The sequence below is a fragment of the Tamandua tetradactyla genome, chromosome X, assembly GCF_023851605.1.
Source record: "Tamandua tetradactyla isolate mTamTet1 chromosome X, mTamTet1.pri, whole genome shotgun sequence".
Classification (NCBI taxonomy): domain Eukaryota; kingdom Metazoa; phylum Chordata; class Mammalia; order Pilosa; family Myrmecophagidae; genus Tamandua; species Tamandua tetradactyla.
The window spans coordinates 864118-888433 of NC_135353.1; the positions used below are offsets into that span (position 1 = coordinate 864118).

Here is a 24316-nt window from a genome sequence, read left to right on the forward strand (position 1 = left end):
GGCAACACAACCCCACACCAGCCACTTAACAAGCATAGGTATAGATCTCAAAAAGACACAGGATTAGAACCAACCATACTTTAAAATTCTAAAAAACAGTTTAAGACCCTTAAAGGTACGACTGAGGCTTAGCACAGAGATAATACGCACAGAGAAAGGAGAGTATTCATTCATTAAGGTATTGAACTTAATATTTTTACTGCACTTAGTTATTAAATACTTCTAAATAAAGGAGGGAGATATCATGGTAAAATGGAAAGATTTGCCTGGGATCCAGGAGATATGGGTTCTAGTTTTGGCTATGCCATGCAAATAAGATGCTTCTCCCTACAGGTATCAATTCATTTATATGGAAAAGGAGGGGGAAGGGCAGCATGGAATGATGGAAAGAATAGGCTGAAGCTGTGCACTCTTGGGTAAGTGTCTTAAACCCTCTGAACCTGTTCCCTCCTTTGTAAAATGGGATTGATAACACTTGTTTCTCAGGGTTCCTGTAATGGCAAAATGAGATAATACAAAACCCCTCCACAATGACTAGGACACCCTAAGTCCTCAATAGTTAGGAACTATTATTAAATTATCTCTAAGATCTCTTCTCATTCTACCTTGCTCTGGTTATATGTAATAAAGTTGTGAGTTTTATATATATGCAATTATTATTTTTCAATATACCTGAATACTCACCAGCCTCTGTGTCAAATGGGTTATATGTTATATGTACAAGTAAATAAACTTTACAAATATGTGAAAAGATCTATGTTAACTTTAAGAAGAGTAACAAAAAAAAAGGTGTCATACCACAGTTTTAACTTCATTGTTTTAATATCATGAAATACAAGTACAAAACATTGTACAAGTATATTTTTTACTACCTGGAGATGAAATACTATGTTTCTGTTTTTACCAGAATCTTATCACCCAGTCCTAGCCACTACCAATGGCTTATCACAGGGATTTCTTACCAGTCTTATGAGGTTTTATCATGAATAAAAAAACTCACAACTTTGACCACTGCAGATTTATATTTATCGTATTATTCCTATCAAGCTGCTTTGAAGAACTGTTAAGAAATAGAAAATCGCCTTAGCCACGAGTTTTGAGTGAGTTCATACTGGCCGAGAATTGGCATTGCAAAAACACTGCATTTATTTGGGATAAAAAAAAGTATAGCTTCAATAGCCCTCTTCCTGTTTTGGCAAACTACCACTTCCTGAAAAGTCCAGAATATTACAATAGACAGTTATTGGTTAACCAGTAAATCATGAAATCCCATTTCTGTAAGACAAATTCAATGCAACACAGGACCATAAAACCCCACTTGTACTAAAGAAAATGCAACTATTCAAATGGTCTGTCTTTCCTACCTCTAAACTGACTTAACCACATTGAATGAGAGCAACATCAGCCAATAAAGAAAATGTAAAATGTACTAAAGTGTCCAGCATTCAGCTTTCATACTATACCTCAGTTTTCGGCCATTTCTCAGCTAAGAGTTTTCTTATGAGAGAAAAAAAAAATGACAAAAGCAGCATTAATTTGCTGGGAAATGTGAAAAAAAATTAAATCTGCTTATTTTATAAAATATTTTAAACTAATTTTGTTTTTATAAATAAATAAAATGCTATTCTTGCTGTTAAAAAATCAGTTATGTCAATCTTTAAGGATAAATTTTGGGGTATTTAAAACAACATGTTTGGAAAACTGAACCACATTTTTAATTGCCAACATTATGCTTTGTTCTTGGTAGAATCATCTTTGTTTCTTCTTTTTACATCCCAATTATAAACCCTGGCCATATCTGAAGAAATTGTCAAAGAAAATGCAAGTGTAATTCTAAAGATAACATACACAATGGCTAAGTATTCACTAACACACTGAATCAAAAACACAGAAATTACACCCAACAAAACTCTGGTAACAACTAGTATTATAAACCATCTTGCAATATTACCAATTGCTAAGAAAAATACCGGAACTAAATTCCACCAAAACCAAATCAAGACTCCAAATCAACAATTGTTTAGCCTATCTAGTCAATTATGTATATTTAATAAATGTGCTAGACACTGTCAAGAAGTTTAAAAAAACAGCTTTATCAAAGAAATTTGAAAGATCACTCAACCCATATCCTGCCATGTAATATTTAAATTAATAAAATTATCAATAATTTTATATCTTATCCCTTCTTCAGTTTCACAGGACAATCAATTTATTAAGGGACCACTGTGCTTCAGACTAGGCATTGCACAAAGCACTGAATAAAAGTTGAAGTCCTTTCCCTCCTGGAGCTTAAACTCCAGTACAATCATTTTTAACAGTCAGTATATCAACGACTGAATGCACTATCTCCCTGAGTTATGTACATATTCCTAACTTCTCCAGCACCATCAATAATGGCATTTCTCCAAGTTTGCAGGACTGATCTTAGATGATTTCCCTTTCTTTCCTTCCTATAGCTATGTAGTCAATGGTCCTTTTTTTATTTTTCTCACCTTTAAAACCTTTTCCATTCCACAAGCACCAGCCCTGCCTAGGCCCTAATAATCTCTCACAAATGGATGAAGGCATCTTGGCCCTTCTCTATGCCCATCTCTTCCCATTACCTGTCAGACATATTCCTTCACTATGCCTCAAATAGGCCTGCCCGCCCCCGCCCACAGGTACTAAACACCCACCATGTGTTACATACTGTGGAGAAGACAGAGAAATAAAAATGAGATTCTGGACTTGAGGAGTTCACAATTTAGCGTAGAGAACAAATAAAGGAATATGTGCAAAGTGTTAAGTAAGCACAGAGGAACAATGAAATACCCCGAAGAAGATCAGAAAAATTTCAGAAATGTTCTAATATTTGAGCTGAGATATTAAGGATAAAAAGGAGTACACCAGAAAGTTAGAGGGGAAATCACTCTAGGAAAAAGGTTTAACAAAGCGTAGAAATGCAAAGGACATGGCACATTTAGGGAGTGAGGGGAATGAATAATTGGGGTTATATGGAACAAAGGGTACACTGGGGAAGGGCCAAGGCAGGAAAAGGTAAGTTGTGTGAGATGAGACTGTGCTATGGTAGGAGACTGGATGCTATCACACGCATAAAAAGAACCACTGAAATATTTTGACCAGAGAAAGAGAAATAAGATTTGGGATTGAGTAATTCATGCTAGGGATAGTGTGAAGGACAGATGGGAGGAGGAGAGACTGAAAAACTACCGAGTCCAGGTAACAGAGGGCTGGAATTAGGGTAATGACAATGGGCACAGAGGGCTTGGAAATGAAAGACATTTAGTAGGGAAATTTGACAAAACTCTCCTAACTGACTTGGTGATGAGGAAGACAAATGACTCCTCGGTTTCTGTCTTGGGTTACGGTATAGTACAAATGACTATGCTATGAAACCAGGAAGGAGGTTAGAGAGGAAAGGTAAGAGCTCAGTTTCAACATGGCTGCCCTTTCCCTTGACTAGAATACCCTCCCACCATCTTGAGTCTCTTCTCTCTGCTAATCTAAACCCTATACTGCCTTTAAAAGCAGCTTAAGTGTTATCTACCAAAGACTTCTTTGAACTCTAGCTCACATCCATCTATCTCTAACTTTAAATCACCTTTGTGTTGCACACACTAACTTCTATTTTGCTATGAAAAAACAGTATTTAGCTGTTTAACATGTGCAGTTCTAAGAGAGTAAGAAGTTGCCACTAGTTTTTGTGTACTGATTCCACCACCCACATGCACGATATAGCTTAGAACACCCAAACACAGGACCCTAACAACTGCATGTGGAATTAAACTACTTAACTAGCTAAGAAGGTCTCTTGGAAAATATTTGATAAAAAATGCTCAATCACCAATTTGAATTTGCTGCTTCCACACCCTCACATTTCAAATTCATTATTAATCTCCTTGCAAACTTATTTATGTAGTAGTTCCAAATATGTTATTTACTACCCTTGTAAAATCTGCAACCTCACATTAGTATTAGAAAAAGAATATTCTTCTCATTAACACAGCAAAAGTAATAATGTCTTTCAAAAAAATATTTTTCCTACCCCCTCCCCCACCTTTTTTAAAGAAAGGATATTGACTTCAGTGGTAGTAAATTGATCTCGAAGAAAGTCAAGATCTTCCTCAAGAGACTCAAGATTCTTTGTGGCAGTTGATAAATTCTTTTCCAACAATGCCTGTGCCTCATCAATATCATATTCAAGCATTACATTAGCCTGAAGAGAGAAAGTAATGACAATTACTAAATATTTGTTACTAAATAGAAGTTAGATCAGGCGTAGACAAGCTAAGGTCCTTGGGCCAATCTGTCCTGCTACATATTTTTGTAAATAATGTTTTATTGGCAATGGTGCTAAATACTTACTGTACAAATAACCTAGTGCATAATTAGAAGATTGTACAAAAAATTCAGAAAAGACAAAAAATATTCAATGAAAAGTACATGTCTTTCCCATCTCCGACACCCAATTACTCTTGTGTTTATATTTTCCAGAACTTTCCTATGCTTTTTACAAGTAAAAAATAGAATACATTAAAAAACACTCCATTCATGTCAAAAAAACATTCACTTGGCAAATATCCTGTACAAGAATTTCACCTTAGCTGATTTACTCCTCAAATACTTCTTTGTCAATTTTTTTCAATTAGAGAAGTTGTAGGTTTACAAAAAAGTTTTAAAAACATAGATTCCCATATACCCCATCCCTATTAACATTCTGCATTAGTGTCTTTTCAACCTCTCCATCTGACAGTCTAATAGGCATCTCAAGATTGACATGTCCAAACACAACTCCAAATCACTCCCCCAAACTTGACTCCTCCTCCATTCTTTCCCAGCTCAGTAAACAGTAGCCATCCACTTGGTGACTCAAAACCTAGGAACCACCATCCTTGGTGTGTCTTTCCCTCAACCTCAAATTCCATCAGCACATGGGGACAAGATGATAAATGAGACTATACAATGGGAGTGCTCTGGTAAGTAAGACACCTCACACCTCACACAAGGACAAATTCGAAATGGGTCATATACTTACATGGAAATAAGGATACAATAAAAATTGAGCCAAATCAAAGATAAATTATTGTGTCACCCTAAAATAAGGATGGCTTTTCCAAGACACAAAGTCAAAAGACAAACAATGAACAGAGGAAAATATGTGTAACTCATATCACAGGCAAAAGACTACATTTCCCTAATATACAGAGCTCCACAAATCTTTAAGCAAAAGACCAATAACTCAATTAAAAAAACGGACAAAGAATATGGAAAGAGTTCACAAAAAAGGAAATACAAATAGTTCACGAACATTATGAAGAACCCAACTTCATCCTATGAAACAAGCAATACAAAGTGAACATTTATGAAACATTTCTGAATGTTTGAAAGACAATGTAAAACATTTTTCACCTTCAGTTGAAAGAGAGTAAAAAGTTTAAAACACACCATGGTGCCACAAGTGTGAAATTACAGGCTTTAAAATGTTGTATATAGGATGGAAAAATTGATACAGTACCTAGGGAGGGCAATTCGGCGATAGAAAACTTAGCCCTTTGGCCTGGCAATTCCACTTATTCTGCAGATACGCTCATAAAATCGCACATGTACTAGTTTTAATGTTACACTGTCTATAGCAGCAAAACACAGAACCTAATTATCTATTAATAGGGAACTGGTTAAGTGCATACTGGCATATCCACACAATGTGTTATTACAGAGGTATGATAAACAAAAATCATGAGATGTTCACTGACAGGCAAGTTTATATAGGAAGCTTTTCTGGACATTTGGGGCTCAGTTCACTGTCACCTTCTCCAAGGAGCTTTTCCTTAGCACTCAATCCAAAGTAACAACAGTCATCACTCCCAGTGATCAAACATCATTTTTTCTTCATGATTTCAGACAATATAAGTGATTTTTATTTACTACTTTGTTAAAGATCCTATAAGAACAGGGATGCTGCTTATCTGGTTTACAGCTCAAGCCCCAGGGCAAGGCACAAAAGAGGAATCTATAAATGTTTTGAATATCAGGTGATGTGATATGTTGAATTATATACTGTCTCAAAGGACAGGTTCTTAATCTGAATTCACATTTCTATGGATGTGAACCCATTGTAAATAGTGCCTTTTGAAGATGTTATTTTTAGTTACGGTGTGCCCCAACTGACTCAGGGTAGGTTTTAATCCATATTATTAGAGGTCTTATAAAAAGAAGAAAACCAGAAGCCAGAAGTCATAGAAGGTCACAGGGAGAAGCTGGAAGTCAGCAGAAACCAGAAGCATACACAAGGAGAGAGATATTGCCATGTAGAGGGAAGCAGACATACCAAGCAAAAGAACCCTAAGGACTGTGGCAAACTAGCACCAGAATGCAATCAACTCCAAGAGAAAGCATAGCCTTGCCTACACCTTGATTTTGGACTTCCAGCTTCTGAAATCATGAGACAATAAATGTTTGTGGTTTAAATCGGTCCACTGTATGGTTCCTGTCATTCAGTCTGGCAAACTAAGGCAGATGTTTTTAAGGTAAAACATTTTCACATTTTAATATCTTGGAAAGTCAGGATTCATTTCATGATTGATGCTCTCTTAGCACTTTGGCATCGTTTAACTCAGGGGTTGGCAAACTACAGTCCATGGGCCAAGTTTGGTCCATCACCTGTTTTTGTAAATACAGTTTTATTGGAACACAGCCACATTCATTCATTTACTTCTTTTCTATGGCTGTTTCCATTCTAAACATATTTGAGTATTACAACAGAAACTGTACCATTTGCAAAGCCTAAGATATTTAGCATTTGGCCCTTTACAGAAAACTGTATTTCTTAGATTTGATAAAATACAGTATAAAGTTTTAGGATGGTATGATGGTGGCTCAGTGGCAGAATTTCTGCACCATGCAGGGGACCCGGGTTCGATTCCTGGTGCCTGCCCACCCATGAAAAAAAAAATTGTAGAGAAAATTACAGTATAAAATTTTAGCCATTAAAACATTGTGATATTATTCAGAATTAGATAGAAAAAAGGGAACAGAAAAGAACCCCAAAATAGATACTAGCAGACAGGGAAACTTAACCTGCAGGGGAGGATAGGCAATTCACTAAATGGTGCTGGCACCATTACCATCCATTTTTGGGGAAATGAAAGTAAAAATTCCTCCTTCATATTATTCATTTAAAATATGTCCAGTTTAATCAGGCTCTAAAATAAAATAAAATAAAACAAAACTAGGGGTTGTAGGAAGATGGTGTAACAGTGGCAGTTGTTGAATCTCTTCAAATCTCTCTAAAAAGAGCATACAAAAACAAGTATTACAGGAACTTTCAGGAAAGATGGCAGACAGAGGCTCCAGGACTCACTCCTCCTCCAAAACAGTGAGTAGACAGACAGGAACTGTTTGGAACAACTGTTCAGGGGCTCTGGAAGCCAGAATACTGTACAGTATCCTAAGAAGAGCGAGAGAAAGAGGCTCAAAACCTGTGGTAAAGAACTGTAAGTAGGCTCACTCTGTGCAGCAGCTGCCAGGGCTGATGCCCAACTATTGTGGCAGGTTGCCCTGAGATCCAGTCCTTGGCTAGTGGCTACTGTCAGAAAGAGACATAAAAATCCTCTACCCCAAGAACAGGGGTGGAGAGTAGGGTGGGATCAGCTGAGCACTTTCTTTTTTTTTTTTTACATTTTTTATCGTGAAATATAACATATATACCAAAAAGCAACAACCTCAAAGTATACTGTAACAAGCAGTTACAGAACAGGTTTCAGAGTTGGGTATGGGTTATAGATCCACAATTTTAAGTTTTTCCTTCTAGCTGCTCCAGGACACTGGAGACCAAAGGAAACATCAATATAATGATTCAGCAGTCATGCTCATTTGTTAAATCCTACCTTCTCTGTTATAACTCCTCCCACTCCTTTGATCCTTCTCCCACTCTTTAAGGGTATTTGGGCTATGACTATTCTAATTTTTCATGTTGGAAAGAGCTATCAATAATATGGTGTAAAGAGATGGAACTAGCTGATGTTCTGGAGAGGCTGGACCCTCTAGGTTTCAGGACTTGTCTGGCCTAGGAACCCAACTGGAGGTTGTAGGTCTGATCACAGCTTTTGATTAGTAAAATCTAATCAGTGGACCCCAGCTCTGAGCAACTGTTTCAACCCCACCTGGACAGATGACCATAGCCATAGTTTCAAGCATATCCCCAACAGGGGCACAGATAGTGAAGGTTTAAAGACACAGGGCATTCTCAGGGCAGTGGGGAACAGTTTGTGAAGGTTATCATCTGCTAGGGAAGACCAGGAATGCATAGCAACAGGGAGCCACCAAAAAGGCTTTTGATGTCTTTCCTGACTGTGCTGGTTTGAAAGGATTATGCATCCAGAAAAGCCATACTTTAATCTGATCCAACTGTGTGGGAACAGCAGTTTCTTTTAAGTTCTATCCAGCACTATAGGTTGAAAACTTGATTAGATTATTTCTAGGGAGCTATGGCATGGCCAATTGTGGCTGTGACCTTTGATTAGATGGAGATGTGACTCCACCCATTCCAGATGGATCTTGATTAGTGTACTGGAATCCTTTAAAAGAGGAAACATACTGGAGACAGCCAAAAACAACAAACCAGAAACTTCAGAGCAGAGCTGACAGGCAGAGAACAGATATTTGCAGATGCTTGGAGCCCAGCAGACATCACCATGAGATGTTAAGAAGGCCAGAACCTGGAGTGAGCCAAGGGAAGCCAAGAGATGAAAGCCAGCCCAAAGAAACAACTTTAGGAGCCCACACACAGAGTCTGAAAGCAACAGAGCCCAGAAGCAAGGGACCAGCAGATGCCTGCCACATGACTTACCATCAGTCAGAGGTGTTCCAGACCCATTGGCCTTTCTTGAGTGAAGGTAACCTACTATTGATGCCTTAATTTGGACACGTTCACTTCCTTAGAACTGTAAACTTATAGCTTATTAAATCCCCTTTATAGAGAAAAAAAATGGAACTATTAAACTTTACCATCAGGAAATCCCCTGAACCTGTGTCAAACTTTAGGGACACCTAAATCAATAGGCCAAGCCCTTGATCTTGAGGCTTGCTCTTTATTCTACAAAGGTTCCATGCACTAGAGTAACTTTCCAGAAACCTACAACCTCTAGATGGGTCCCCGGACCAGTTAAGTCCTAAAACCTAGAGGGTCCAGCCTTTCTCTCCAGAACATCAGCTAGTTCCATCTTCCTATCCCATATTATTGAAAGCCCCTTCCAACATGAAAAAGTTAGAATGGCCATAGCCCAAATACTCCTAAAGAGTGGAAGAAAGATCAAAGGCGCTGGTGGAGTTAGAGAAGGTAGGCTTTAACAAACAAATATGTCTGTTGAATTGCTATATTGATATTTCTTTAGCCTCTAGTATCTTAGAGGAGCTAAAAGTAAAAATTTAAAATTACGGAAGTGTAACCCATACCAAACTCTGAAATCTGTTCTAATTAATTGTTGTGCTGCACTGTGAAATTTGTTTTGTATATACACTATTTTTCACAAAAAAGAAAAAAAAAGTCGATTTTGATAATAAAAAAAAATTTACTCCTTCTAGCCTTCAATGCTCTGGAGCAGCTAGAAGGAAAAATTTGAGATGGTGGAATGGTAGCCCATGACAAACTCTGGGACCTGTCCTGTAACTACTTGTTGAAGAGTGCTCTGAAAACTACTACTTTCTTCTTTCTTTACTTTGTATATATGCTTTATTACACAATAAAGTTTTTTAAAAATTCCCCTTTATAAAAGCTGTTACATTTCTGGTATACTGCATTCTAGTAGTTTGCAACTAGGACACTGACCCTCTCTCCCCATAGCATTTTGGAGCCAATCTATACTCCCTTGGCCCTGTTTTGGTTGGGAAATAATGTCTTGGAAAAGTCCTCTACATAGTGACCCTAATCCCAGAAATTGCCACCAAGGCAAAAGGAGTGAGAGACAATGAAAGGAATGTAAGAACATATAGAGGCAAAACAAAAACAATTGGAGGAGATCAAGATTTCTGGAGAAGGAATAGAAGAAAGGAAGAATTTTTCTGAGGGGTGGGGTTTTGAAACAATTGGAGAAAAGTGTAATGTTAAAAATTGTACCACATATCCAGGGCAAGAATCAGATAATGAAGTGCTGAAAAAACCTGACCAGTTCAATGTGGGCTATTCTAAAGGCCTAGAATAAGTTGAACCAAGTGTCAAAGGAGAGCCTTAACACAAAACCAAACAACAAAAAAACCTAGGCAAGAAAGAGAAACTGATCTTCAGAGTAAACTCATCAAGATAATCACATGCTTAGACAGGAAAGTACGGTCCATTCAAAGAATAAATTAAAACTTCAGAGGTGATAGGAAATTTGGAAAACTAATTAAAGATGTTCTAGAAATCTCCTAAATCAATTCAAGGATAAGAAGAAAAATATATCTAAAGAGAGAATTGGGTGAGCACAAAGAAGTATTTGAAAGCATAAAAATAAACTTAAAGTTATGGGAATGAAAGGCACAATTGATGAAATTAAAAATACACTAGAGGCAGACAACAAAAGATTTGAATTGACAGAAGAAAGATTCAGTAAACTAAAACACAATACAATCATAATTGTACAGACAGAAGAACAGAGAGAAAAGAATGAAAAAAATTGAGCATTGTCTAAGGGATTCTGAATGACAGTATGAAGCACACAAACATACACATCATGGGTATCCCAGAGAGAGAAGAGGAGGGAAAAGGGACAGAGAGAACAGTTGAAGAAATACTGGCCCAAAATTTCCCAAAACTTGTAAAAGACTTAAACATACATGTCCAAGGAGCACAACGTACTCCAAACAAATAAATCCTAATAGACCTATTCTGAAATACATAGTAATCAGAATGTCAAATGCCAAAGATAAAGGGAGAATCCTGAAAGCAGCAAGAGAAAAGCGATTCATCACATACAAGGGAACAGTGATAAAACTAAGTTCAGATTTCTCATCAGAAACCATCGAGGCGAGAAGACAGTGGTAAGATATATTTAAGGTGCTAAAAGAGAAAACTGCCAATCAAAGATTCTTCATCCGGCAAAACTGTCCTTCAGAAATGATGGAGAGAAAAAAGTGCTAGAGGAAATGTGGAGAAAGAGATGTACCTATTCACTGTTGGTAGGGAAATGAGAGGTGCAGACCCCCCTGCCCTCGGAGGGCAGTGCAGTGGTTCCATAGGAGGCTAGGGGTGGGGTTGCTATAGGATCCTGCTAGGTATATACCTGGAGGAACTGAGAGTGGGGACATGAATGGACATTTGCACACTGGTGTTTATGGCAGCAGTGTTCTTGATCCACTATGAATGGAGGTGGCCTAAGGGTACAACCACTAAGAAATGGAAAGGGGAACTATGGTGTATACATACAACAGACTACTGAGCACCCCAGCCTCAAGGAGGAATGAAGCTGTAAGGCATGCAACTAGGCGAATGAACCTTAAGGACTGTATGTTGAATGAAATGACAGAAACAAAAAGACAAATATTATCATGCCTCAATCATATGAACTAACTATAACATAAAAACTTGGTGAACTAAAGTCAAAAGCATGGGTTATCAGGTTGGGGCCTATTGTAAAGGGTCCTAGATTGTAAACTCTTACAGCAGTCACATATACTTGGGAGTTGTAACTGATATTTCTAAATTCTGAGATACTGAGCTATTTGTATATAATCTGGTCGTTTCCTGAAACTTCAGGAACTTTGTGACACCTTAGACTCAGAGTTAGAGCTTTGAAGCTATAAAAGCCAGCATTACCCCATTCAGCAACTGTTAAAAAAGCTGAAAAAGTGGTCAGATTTTGTCTAGAGATATGAATGAAGTTGATCTGGATAGGACTGAGGTAAATCAGAAAACTGGGTAAAGGATAATATGGTCCATATTTTCAAACTTCAAACTTTGTGCAAGACCAAAGGGTGAAATGTTTATTTGGTGCAAAATTTTTTTTTTGGTAGCACATTATCCAATTTAACTTGTATGGTCAGTTTATTTGAACATCATAATTACACGGAATCTTAAAAAGGGCATGACATTTCATTGGTTTGTACAAGTTAGTGTGATGCCCTGATACATCCCAGAGTAATCTGGGCAGAGAATAAAAAAGTATTTGCAAAGTCTCCTTGGAGGACTGGGGAGAAAGGAGGAAATATTCAACTTCCCCTTCTGGGGAATTCTTGATATTCTTGCAAGCAGTGGGGACAACCAATCCAATAGATTCAGCCCTAATTTGGGGACTCGACCCTATGAAACCTATTCCTGCAAAGGAGAAGCTAAGTCTACTCATAATTATGCCTAAGTGTCACCCCAAACAACCTCTTTTGTTGCTCAGATGTGGCCTCTCTCTCTAAACCAATTTGGCAGGTGAACTCACTGTCCGCCCCTCTAAGAGAAAGGTTAACTCCCTGGGGTGTAAATCTCCCTGGCAACATGGGACAGAACTCCCAGAACGAGCAGGGACCCGGCATCATGGGATTGAGAAAGCCTTCTTGACCAAAAGGGGGAAGAGAGAAAGGAGACAAAATAAAGTCTCAGTGGATAAGAGATATCAGAGTTGAGAGTTATCCTGGAAGTTATCTTACGCATTATACAGATATTCCTTTTTAGTTTGTTTAATCAGAATGGCTAGAGAGAAGTACCAGAACCTGTTGAGCTGTGTTCCAGTAGCCTTGATTCTTGAAAAAGACTGTATAACTATATAGCTTTTACAATGTGACTGTATGACTGTAAAAACCTTGTTTGTGATGCTCCTTTTATCCTGGGTATGGATAGATGAGTAAAAATAATAATAGGGGTAGATAAAGGGTAAAAATTGGGTAGACTGAAAATACAGTGGGTCAATGAGAGGGAGGGGTAAGGGATATGGGAAGTATGAGTTTTTTTTTCTTTTCTGATGCAAATGTTCTAAAATGATCATGGTGTAGAATATACAACTATGTGATGATATGGTGAGCCACTGATTGTATAATATGGTTGGACTGATACAGATATTTCTTTATAAAGATATTTTTTAAAAATAAGGGAGAGTTTAAAATATTCACAGATAAACAGAAACTAAGAGTTCATCAACAAGAGACTTGCCCTACAAGAATTACTAAATAAAGTTCTCAGGCTAAAAGGAAGAGACAGGACATAAAGGCTTGGAGTAGGGTATAGAAATAAAGCTTATCAGCAAGCCTAACAAAAAAAGGATAAAAACAGGGACAAACAGCAAGTGTAAGAAAAAGGATAAAAAGAGGGACAAAAATGGATATGACATACAAAAACCAAAGGATAAAATAGTTGAAGTAAGTACAGCTGTTACCCATTACAGCAGTAACACTGAATGCTAAAGGATTTTTCCCTAATCAAAAGATATGGATTGGCAGTATGGTTAAAAAAGCATAATACAACTATATGCTGTCTGTAAGAAACTCACACTACACCCAAGGACACAAATATTTTGAAAGCAAAAGGTGGGGAAAAGATATTCCACACAAACAGTAACCATACACTAATACCGGACAAAATAGACGTTAAAAGCAAAAGTGTTATAAGAGACAAAGAAGGAATATACATATTAATGTAAGGGGCAATCCACTGAGAAGAATCAACAATCATAAGTACTTATGCACCTAACCATGGTGCCCCAAAATATATGAGGCCAAAACTGGCCAAAGTGAAGGGAAAAATAGACATCCCTACCAGAAAGCTGCAGCCTTCAATACACCACTCTCATCAATAGATAGAACATTTACACAGAGAATCAAAATGCAAACAGAGAACATGAATAATACAACAATTGAACTAGACCTAAGAGACATGTACAGAACACTGTACTCCAAAATAGCAGGATATACATTCTTCTCAAGTGCTCATGGGTTGTTCTCCAGAATGGACCACAACATGTTAGGTCACAAAACCAGTTTCGATAAATCTAAAAAGATAGAAATTATCTAAGGCACTTTCTCTAACGACAATGGAACAAAGCTGGAAATCATTAAGAGGCAGGAAGTGAAAATTCACAAATACAAGGAAGTTAGATAATACACTCAAACAAATTAGTGGGTGAAAAAAGAAATTGCAAGAAAAATAAGTAAATATCTCAAAACGAATGAAAACAAGAATACAACTTACCAAAACTTATGGGACACAATGAAGGCAGTGCCGAGAGGGAAATTTATAGTCCTAAATGACTACATTGAAAAAGAAGAAAGAATTCAAATCAAAGACCTAACTCCATACTGGGAAGAACTAGAGAAAGAAGAGTGAACTAATCCAAAAGCAAGTAGAAGAAAAGAAATAAAGATCAGAGTAGAAATACATGTAATTTAGAATAAAAAAAACAATAGAGAATATTAACAAGACCAAAAGTTGGTTCTCTGAGAAGATCAATAAAATTGACAAACACTTAGCTAGAGTGACAAAGAGAAAATGCAAAGGAATAAAATCAGAAATGAGGAGGAGGATATTACTACTAACCCTAAGGAATAGGATCATAAGAGGATACTATAAACTGTATGCTAAAAAATTTGAAAACGTAGATGAAATGGACAAACCTCAAAATACATGCACAACCTATACTCACTAGAAAAGAAATTGAAACTTCAACAGACTAAGTCCAAATAAAGGGATTGAGTCAGTCATCAAAAATCTCCCAAAAAAGTAAAGCCCAGGACAAGAGACAGCTTCACAGGGGAATTCTGCCAATCATTTCAAGAAGAATTAATACCAACGCTGCTGGGATTCTGTGAAAAAAGTGAAGAGGAGGAAACACTACCTAACACATTCTATGAGGCCAGTGTCACCATAATACAAAAGCCAGATAAAAACAAAACATGGAAATAAAATTACAGACCAATTTCTCTAATGAATATAGATGCAAAAATCCTCAACATAATACTTGCAAAATCGAATCCCAGAGCATATTAAAAGAATTAAACACCATGATCAAGTGGGGTTTATCCCATGTGTGCAAGGGTGGTTCAACACAAGAAAATCAGTTAATGAAATACACCATATTAACAAATCAAAGGATAAAAACCACACAATCATCTTGACTGACACAGAAAAGTCAATTGACAAATACAGCATATTTTCTTGATAAACACACTTTGAAAGATAGGAATACAAGGAAACTTTCTGAACATGATAAAGGCCATATATGAAAAACACACAGGTAACAACCTGCTGAATGGTGAAAGACTGATATCAGGAACAAAACAATGATGCCCATTATCACTCCTATTATTCAACAGTATGCTAGAAGTTCTACCTAGAGTAATTAGGTAAGAAAAAGAATAAAAGGTATCCAAACTGAAAAGAAGTAAAACTTTCACTGTTTGCAGATATGATCCTATACCTAGAAAGACCCAAAAAGTCTAAACAAAGCTACTAGAACAAACAAGTTAAAGCGAAGTGGTGGGACACAAGATCGACATGCAAAAATCAGTAGTGTTTCTATATACTAGTAATGAGCAATCTGAGGAAGAAAAGAGGGAAGATATTTGATTTACCAAAGCAACTAAAAGAATCAAGCACCTTGGAATAAACCTAACAAAGGATGTAAAGGCAACTACAAAATATTGCCAAAAGAAATCAAAGATAACCTAAATAGGTGAAACAACATTCTGTATTCATGGATAGGAATGCTAAAATTCTTATAAATGCCTTTAAAATATCAATTCTATTCAAACTAATCTAAAGATTCAACACAATGCCAATCAAAATTCCACCAATCTACTTCGCAGAACTGAAAAAGTTAGTTATCAAATTTATTTGAAAGGGAAAGGGGCCTCAGCCAAAAAATATCTTGAAAAAAAAGAAATTTGGAGGACTCACATTTCCTGACTTTAAAGCTTATTATAAATCCACAGTGGTCAAAACAGCATGGTACTGGCATAAATACAGACATACTGATCAATGGAATCTAATTGAGAGTTTAGAAATAGACCCTCAGCTCTACAGCCAATTGATTTTTCAGAAGGTCCCCAAATTCACTCAACAAAACTCAACAACAAAAAAGACAACCCAATTATAAAATTGCCAAAAAGGACACGAAAAGATGCTCATCTTCACTAGCTTTAGGGAAATGCAAATCAAATCCAGAATGAGATACCATCTCACACATATAAATGGCCACTATTAAACAAACAGGAAACAACAAGTGGACAAATTGGAACACTTATTCACTGTTGGTGGGAATGTAGAGTGATAAGGCCACTGTGAAGTACAGTTTGGTGGTTCCTCAGAAAACTAAATACTGAGTTGTCCTACGACCCAGCAATTCTGTTAACTCAGTATATAACCAGAAGATCTGAAACAGGGATACGAACAGATATTTTCACACAGATGCTCATAGTGGCATTATACACAATTGCCAAAAGTTGAGAACAGTCCAAGTGTCCATTAACCAATGAATGGATAAACAAAGTGTGGTATATACATATGATTGAACATTACTCAGCAGTAAGAAGGAATGACGCACAAGGATAACATGGATGAAACATGAGGCCATAATGCTGGGAAAAATAAGATAGACACAAAAGGACAAATATTATACAACTTCACTAACATGAACTAACTAGAATATGTAAACTCATCCATAAAATTTAGAATATACGTTACTAAGAGACAAAATGTGGTTAGAGAATGGGGAGCAGTTGCCTAATATGTACAGAATTTTTAATATGGTTGAACTTTAATGTATGGACGCGTATAGAAGTGACTGTAGCTCGTTATTGGGATTATGATAATAGTGAACTGTAGGTGAATATGGTTGAAAGGGTTTGTTTAGGGCCATGTATGTCACCAGATGGAAACCTAGAGGTTAAAATATGGGATTGAAACTAAAAATTTCACAAAATAAATGAAAGACTGAAACATACATGTTCAAGAAGTACAATATAGTCTGAACTAATAAGTACTAATAGATCTACTCTGAGACACAGACTAATCAGAACGTTAAATATCAAAGACAGAAAATTATATGATTAATACTATAAATATAAATATTTTATACTTTATTTTATATTTTCTATTTATGTAATTATATTATAAATAAATATAAATAATTAAATAAAATATTAAGTCTTGTTCAAAGACTTAATAATAGTGGTATATGGAAAAATAGTAACTACTACAAACTATGGACTATAGTTAACAGTAATATCTTAGCATTCTTTCCATCAACAGCAACAAATGTACCAGACCAATACTAGCAGTTAATAATGGGGGGGGGGGGGAGGGTGGTTAAGGGGTACAGGGTGTTTTATATTTCCTTTTTCTTGTTTATTTGTAATTTTTCTTTTTGGTGTAATGAAAATGTTCTACAATTTAGTGTGATAATTGCATAACTAGGTGCTTATACTTGTGAGGCACTGTATACTTTGAAAAGATTATATGGTATGTAAATACATAACAATAAAATTTGCAGTGAAGAAAGGAAAAAGGAAAGAAATCAAAGACCTTAATAAATGGAAAAATATTCTGTGTTTATGGAATGGAAGACTGAATATCATTAAGATGTTGATTCTAACCAAATCGGTTCACAGATTCAATGTAATCCTAATCAAAATTCCAACAGCCTATTTTGTAGTTTGGAAAAGCCAATTACCAAATGTATTTGGAAGGGTAAGGGGACAAAAACATCTTGAAACAGAAAAATGAAGTTGGAGGACCCACTCACTGACTTTAAAGCATATTACAAAGCTATAGTGGTAAAAACAGCATGGGTATTACATAACAATAGACATACTGATCAATGGAATTGAACTGAGAGCTCAGAAATAGACCCTCACATCTATGGTCAACTGATTTTTGACAAGGCTGCCAAGTCCACCCAAGTGGGATAGAGCAGTCTTTTCAATAAATGGTGCCAGGAGAACTGGATATTCACACAAAGGAACAAAAGAGGACCCCTACCTCACACTTTTATACAAAAATTAACTCAAAATGGATAAGAGATTGAAATATAAAAGGCCAGAACCATAACAAGGAAACATCTTGAACATTGAGTGGTAGGAGGTGGTTTTTCAGACCTTACACCCAAAGCACAAGCAACAAATGAAAAAGTAAATACATGAGATCTCCTCAAAACTGAATACTTCTGTGCTACAAAGAACTCTGTCAAGAGGGTAAAAACACAGCCTACTCAATAGAAGAAAATTTTTGAAAACCACATATCTAATAAGGGTTTAATATCCAGGATATATAAAGAAATCCTACAACTCAACAATAAAAACAAACAATCCAATTAAAAATGGGCAAAAGACTTGAACAGACACTTTCCAAAGAAGAAATACAAATGGCTAAAAAGTACACGAAAAAGTGCTCAACATCACTAGCTATTGGGGAAATACAAATCAAAACCACAATGAGAGACCATTTCACACCTGCAAGAATGGCCATTATATATTAAAAAAAAACAAAAAAAATGAAAACTGTAAGTGCTGGAGAGAATGTGGATAAACAGTCATACTTTAATGTTGGTGGGAATGTAGAACAGTGAAGCCACTTTGGAAGGCAGTCTGGTGGTTCCTCAGGAAGCTAAGTATACAGCTACCATATAATCTGGCAATCCCATTAATGGCTATATATTCAGAATAACTGAAAGCAGGTGCATGAATAGACTGATATTCTTAACAGCATTATTCACAACTGCCAACAGATGGAACCAGTCTTAGTATCCATTAACTGTTGAGTGGATAACAAAGTGTGGTATATACATATGATGTAACATTGTACAGCTTTAAGAAGGAATAAAGTCCTCACATGTGACAACATGGATGAATCTTGAGGACACTGTGTTGAGTGAAATAAGTCAGACATAAAATGACAAATATTGTATGGTTTCACTAATATGAGCTAACTGTAATGAGCAAACTCTGGGAATTGAAGTCTAAAGTATAAGTTACCAGGAGATAGAGGGGTAGAGAATGGGCAGATGATGCTTAAGGTGTACAGCTTTTTTAATAAGGTTAATTGTAAATGTTTGGAAATGGATATACTGAAAGCACAATACTGTAAGTGTAATTAACAGTGCTCAGTGTGAGTGGTTCAAAGGTTAAGACTAGGGCCATGTGTGTCACTAGAAGGAAAGCCGGAGGATAAAACATGGGACTGTATAAGATAGTGAAACCTATTATATTCTTTCAACAGTTGCAACAAAGGTAGTAAACCAAAGCTAAACAACAATAAATAGGAGGGGAAAAAGGAGTATTGTTTTTTTTTTATTCAGAGCAGTGAGAATGCTCTCAAATTGATTCTGGTGGTGAAAGTGTAACTGTGATTATACTGAAAGCCACTGATTATACCCTTTGGATGGACTATCTGGTGTGTGAACAAAACTGTTAAAAAATATATGCCTCCTAAAGAACACCTAGGGCAATTTTTAAGATTCCATAAGGGTTCCAGGCACTAGAGTAACTTGCCAGAAACCTACAACCTCCAGATGGGTCTCTGGTCCAGATAAATCCTAAAACCTAGCCCAGTCTCTCCAGAACATCAGATAGTTCCATCTCCCTACCCCATTATTAGTGACAGACCATTCCAATAGCAAAAATTTACAATTGCCATAGCCCAAACACCCCTAAAGAGAGATATGGAAAGATCAAAAGTGATGGTGGAATTATACATAGAAGACAGGACTTAACAAATGAATATGAATGTTGAATCATTAAATTGATATCTCTATTAGTCTCCAGTACTTTAAAGTGGCTAGAAGTAAAAACCTAATATTGTGAAATTGTAACCCATGTCAAAGTCTGAAATATGTTGTACAACTAATTGTGGTGCTGCACTTGGAAATTTATTGCTGTTTTGTATATATCTTATTTTTCACAAAAACAGAAAGAAAAAAGTTGATTGTGATAATAAAAAAATATTTGAGACTTCTAGCCTCCTATATTCTGGAACAGCTAGAAGGAAAAATATGAGAGAAGCATATCGTAGTCCATGACAAACTCTGGGATCTGTCCTGTAACTACTTGTTGAAGAGTGCTTTGAAAACTATTGCTTTTTTATTTCTTTGCTTTGTATGTATGTTATACTATACAACTAAAAAAGTTTAAAAAAAAGATATGCCTTTGTGCACAAGTTTATATGTAGAAAGTTGTTTTCTGTAGCACTGGTCCTCATACAAGAAATCTGAAAGCAACCTAAATATTCGTCAATTTGGGAATATCATGACATATTCACACAACCAATAATTAAGTCATTAAAAACAATAATCAAACTCTCTTGGTCTGCTCACAAGAAAAAATATCGATGCTATCAAGTAGAAAGTCAGGTGCTAAACAATATGTGTAATACTGCTTTTTATAAAAACAAATAGCAACAACAAAATCCCCACTACATATATACATGTAGATGTGTAGTAAAAACCGAAAATATACCCACCAAACCATCAACAATGGTTACTTTTAGATCACAGAACTAGGATTCACAGAACTAGGGAAGGAAAGGAAAAAGGACTTTAGCTTTTTATTCTATGTTCCTCCACACTGTTTAATTTTTAACAAGCCCATGGTAATAACTTTTCCTATAAAAATAAAGGAATGTAGAGAAGACAGGATTTAACAAATGAATATGATTGCTGAATCATTAAATTGATAACTTTTAGTCTCCAGTATCTGAAAGCAGCTAGAAGTAAAAATCTAAAACTGTGGAAATGTAACCTATGTCAACTAATATGGTGCTATGCTTTGAAATTTATTGCTTTTTTGCATATATGTTATTTTTCACAAAAAAAGAAGGGGAAAAAGTCAATTGTGATGATAAAAAAAATATTTAAGCCCTCCAGCCTCCTATATTCTGGAGCAGCTAGAAGGAAAAATAAGTGAGGAGCATATGATAGCCCATGACAAACTCTGGGATCTGTCCTGTAACTACTTGCTGAAGAGTACTTTGAAAACTATTGTTTTTTTATTTCTTTGCTTTGTAAATATGTTAGACTATACCATAAAAAAAAAGTTAAAAGAAAATAAAGAAATAAAACAGAAACGTCATGAGCTGCTGAAGGAAAATTTCTTGCTGCTAGAGGTGCTTGAGCAAGGCTCAAGGCCCATTTGGTTTGGGTGCTGGAGACAGGACTGATGAGCCAAAGAGAGATAGACTGGATGGCCTACAAACCTTGAGATTCCAAGTCTATAAAGTAGGACTGATCCAATTTTTCCGGTTTACTTCAAATGGTGTATTTAGCCTGGGTTCTAAAGAAGACCTTTGAGAGGTGCCATATTAGTATAACAGGATTAACGTAGTCTGGGAAAACTACCAGTCTAACACTATACTGATAAATTACAAGTTGAATTGGCTCAAGATTAATTTTATTCAGCGCTCTTAAAGTAATAAACAGCAAACAAATAAAATGTTTAAATGATTAAAATTAGCTGCACCTGGGGATGTGGCAAGAGACTGCTACTGGAGGGAAAACAAGATCTGTAGGATGGCAAGAGTGAAGCAGAAAAACCATTCTATTTCAACAAATATTTACTGCAGGATTCCTATGTGCCAGGCATTCATTGATGTCTTAGAAATGAGTAGTAAACAAAAAAACGGCCCTGTTTCCATAGGGCTTATATTATAATGAAGGAAGTGGTGGAAAACAGGCAACATACAAATAAGTAAACGCCCATGATGTCAGGTAATCATTAGTACTGTACTTGTTTGAAGTACAGAAAAGCCATGTTCTTTGAATCCAATCTTGTGGAAGCAGACCTACTGTCAGGTGGGACCTTTTGATTAGGTTGTTTCCATGGAGATGTGACCCACCCATTCAAGGTGGGTCTTAACTAGAGTACTGGAGTCCTTAAAAGAGCTCAGGGAGAAAAAGCTCAGAGCCAATACAGAGAGCAGACAGACACAGATGCTTAGAAGACCACTGGAATTAGAAGCTGAGAGCAATGGAATTCAGGAGCAAAGGACCAGCAGACGTTGGCCATATGCCTTCCCAGCTGAAAGAGGTGTTCCAGGTGTCAGCAGCCTCTCTTCTGTGAAGGTATCCTCTTTTTGGTATCATCATGTTGTTGCCTTAATTTGGACATCTTTGCGGCCTTAGAATTGTAACTTGTAACTTAATAAATCCCCTTTATAAAAGCCAATCCATTCCTGGCATGCTACATTCTGGAAGCATTAGCAAACTGAAACAAGTACTATGGAAGAAAATAAAGAGGATAAGAGGGATAGGAAATGCTGGAGTTGGGAGATATTTTAAAAGGGTGGTTAGGGAAGAACACTGAAAAGTTAACAACCAAACAGAAACCTGGAAAGAATGAGGCAGGGGTATTACCAACATATTCTAGGTTCAGCCAGAAGTCTAGCATAGTCAAGTAAGAAAAAGCAGTTGAAGATTAGGTCAGAGAACTAACAAGTATCTGATTCAGAGCCTTATTGGCCATTAAAAAATCTTGAACTTTTCCTCACAATGAAATGAGAAGCCCCTTGACAGCTTTGAGCAGAAGAGTGGTGTGACCTGACTGAGATTTTTAAAAGATCACACTGCCTGCTCTGCTGGAAAGGTTGTAGAAGGGCAGAGGCAGAAGCAGGAAAATTAGTTAGTCCTAGTGAGAGACAATGGTGGCTTGGACCAGGGTGGTAGTGGCCAAAACAAACAAAGGAGACACAATACATGCATATTTATCAGTCCCAAAGATAATAAAAGAAATAAAACAAAAATATATTCAAAGATACAACAGAAATACTCCTGAAATACTTAAATTTGTAAATTAAAAGGTCATACCACTTCTAAAAAAAAATACCAAAAAAATTGATCAACACTGACACACATTCAGGTACAGCTTCTAAACTTTAGAGGGTTAAAAAAGGGACTAGTGATGAATGCTGAATCCTTTTCAAATATAGAATGAGGACTAAACTAGTGTGGGAATTATGATTGTGGAATAAAATGCAAAAGTTATACAAATTCTGATAACACAACTACCAAAAATCAGGAGAGAGAACTATAGGATATTGAAACAAGTTTCCATGTACTAATCTGCTCATCTTTCCATTTACCCAAAGGCCCCACAAGATGGTCCCTACAATCAGCTGACATAGGAGGGGAAAAAAAGAATCTGGTCCCCGGATAGGTCAACCTGAAATGTTGCTAAGAGACTAAAAGTACTGAAGCTCTACTCAGGGGCAATCCTATAGTAGCAAGGGGAATTCCTATCATTGGGGAGAGCGGTAAGTAGTACATTTGGTTTACTACTTTGTATGGGAAACTTGCCTGAGGAAATAACATACATGGACAACTAGATGAATAGTTTTTGCTCTTCTCAGGAGACTGAGAGGAGCAACATAGAAAAAAAATCACAGACAAGGTCTATGAAAGTCTAAAACTGAAATATATGGTTTTAAATAATGGACTCTAACTTCAAAATTTTTTTACCACTAACTTTACAAGATGCTCTAGAACTAATAAACTCTTAAGGGAAGAAGCATTTATCTGAAGTTTAGCAATATATTCTATTTTGCTTCTCTTGTCCTTCTTGTTACATTCAAGAGATCATAATAATAGTTGGAGGGGCAAGGAGAGTTTTGGACAGTTTTATTTTGACATGTTTTTGTAGTAATCTTCAACACAATCCTAATTCCAGTCAGTTTCCAATATGAACCATTTGAACTTTGCCACTTCACTCCTTCCACAATGAAAGGGAGATGAGTACTTTACATACACTGAACAATACTGTTTTGCTGGGAAAACATACCAGTTTACAAATGTCAGCTAAGGAAGCTATGGCTATTACATTTACTTACCCCCAACCACAGACACACTTTATCAGTAGGAGGAACTGAAGCTTTGCAGTATAGGTTATCGGCCAGTAAGAATCTTGTCTCCAATGAATTGGTGGATTCCTTAAAAAAAAAAATTACAGTACCATAAACAGGCCAGTTGGATATCAAGTTTATCAAGGAAAGATCTCAACGATGAACATAAAATGTTTAAAACATTATCACCGTGCATACTAAATGTAGTGGTAAAAGAAATGAAGGCCAGATGAGCATGGATTCTGGCTTCCCAATTTACTATGTAAATTTGGTACATCCCTTTACCTCTGTGGGGCTCAGGCTCCTCATTTGTAAAACAAGCATAATCACAGCTCCTACACCCCTAAGGGTTATGGTAAGCACCAAATGTCACTCTCTCTTTCTTTCTCTCTTTAAACAGCATCTGGGGAGAATTCCAGGAAGAAGGTGGAGTAGGTTCGGCCTGGGGAAGAAAACAACCAGGACTGCAGTCCCGAGAGGTGAATGATCAAAGACAGTCTTTAATATCTCATAGGGAGGAGAGAGACAGGGAGATTGGAA

At 36.5% G+C, this 24316-nt stretch overlaps 1 protein-coding gene across 1 annotated transcript in view; it reads right to left on the reverse strand.

The window, feature by feature from the left end:
* Positions 1-1094: 1094 nt before the first annotated feature.
* VBP1 (VHL binding protein 1) overlaps positions 1095-24316 on the reverse strand; it is a 42205-nt gene continuing 18983 nt past the window's right edge. The window contains exons 4-6 of the mRNA XM_077145762.1: positions 23765-23863; positions 4074-4216; positions 1095-1794 (exon numbers count right to left, since the gene is read on the reverse strand). Of these exons, the coding sequence (XP_077001877.1) occupies positions 1728-1794; positions 4074-4216; positions 23765-23863 (309 nt within the window). The 3' untranslated portion in view covers positions 1095-1727. The remainder of the gene's footprint in view (positions 1795-4073; positions 4217-23764; positions 23864-24316) is intronic.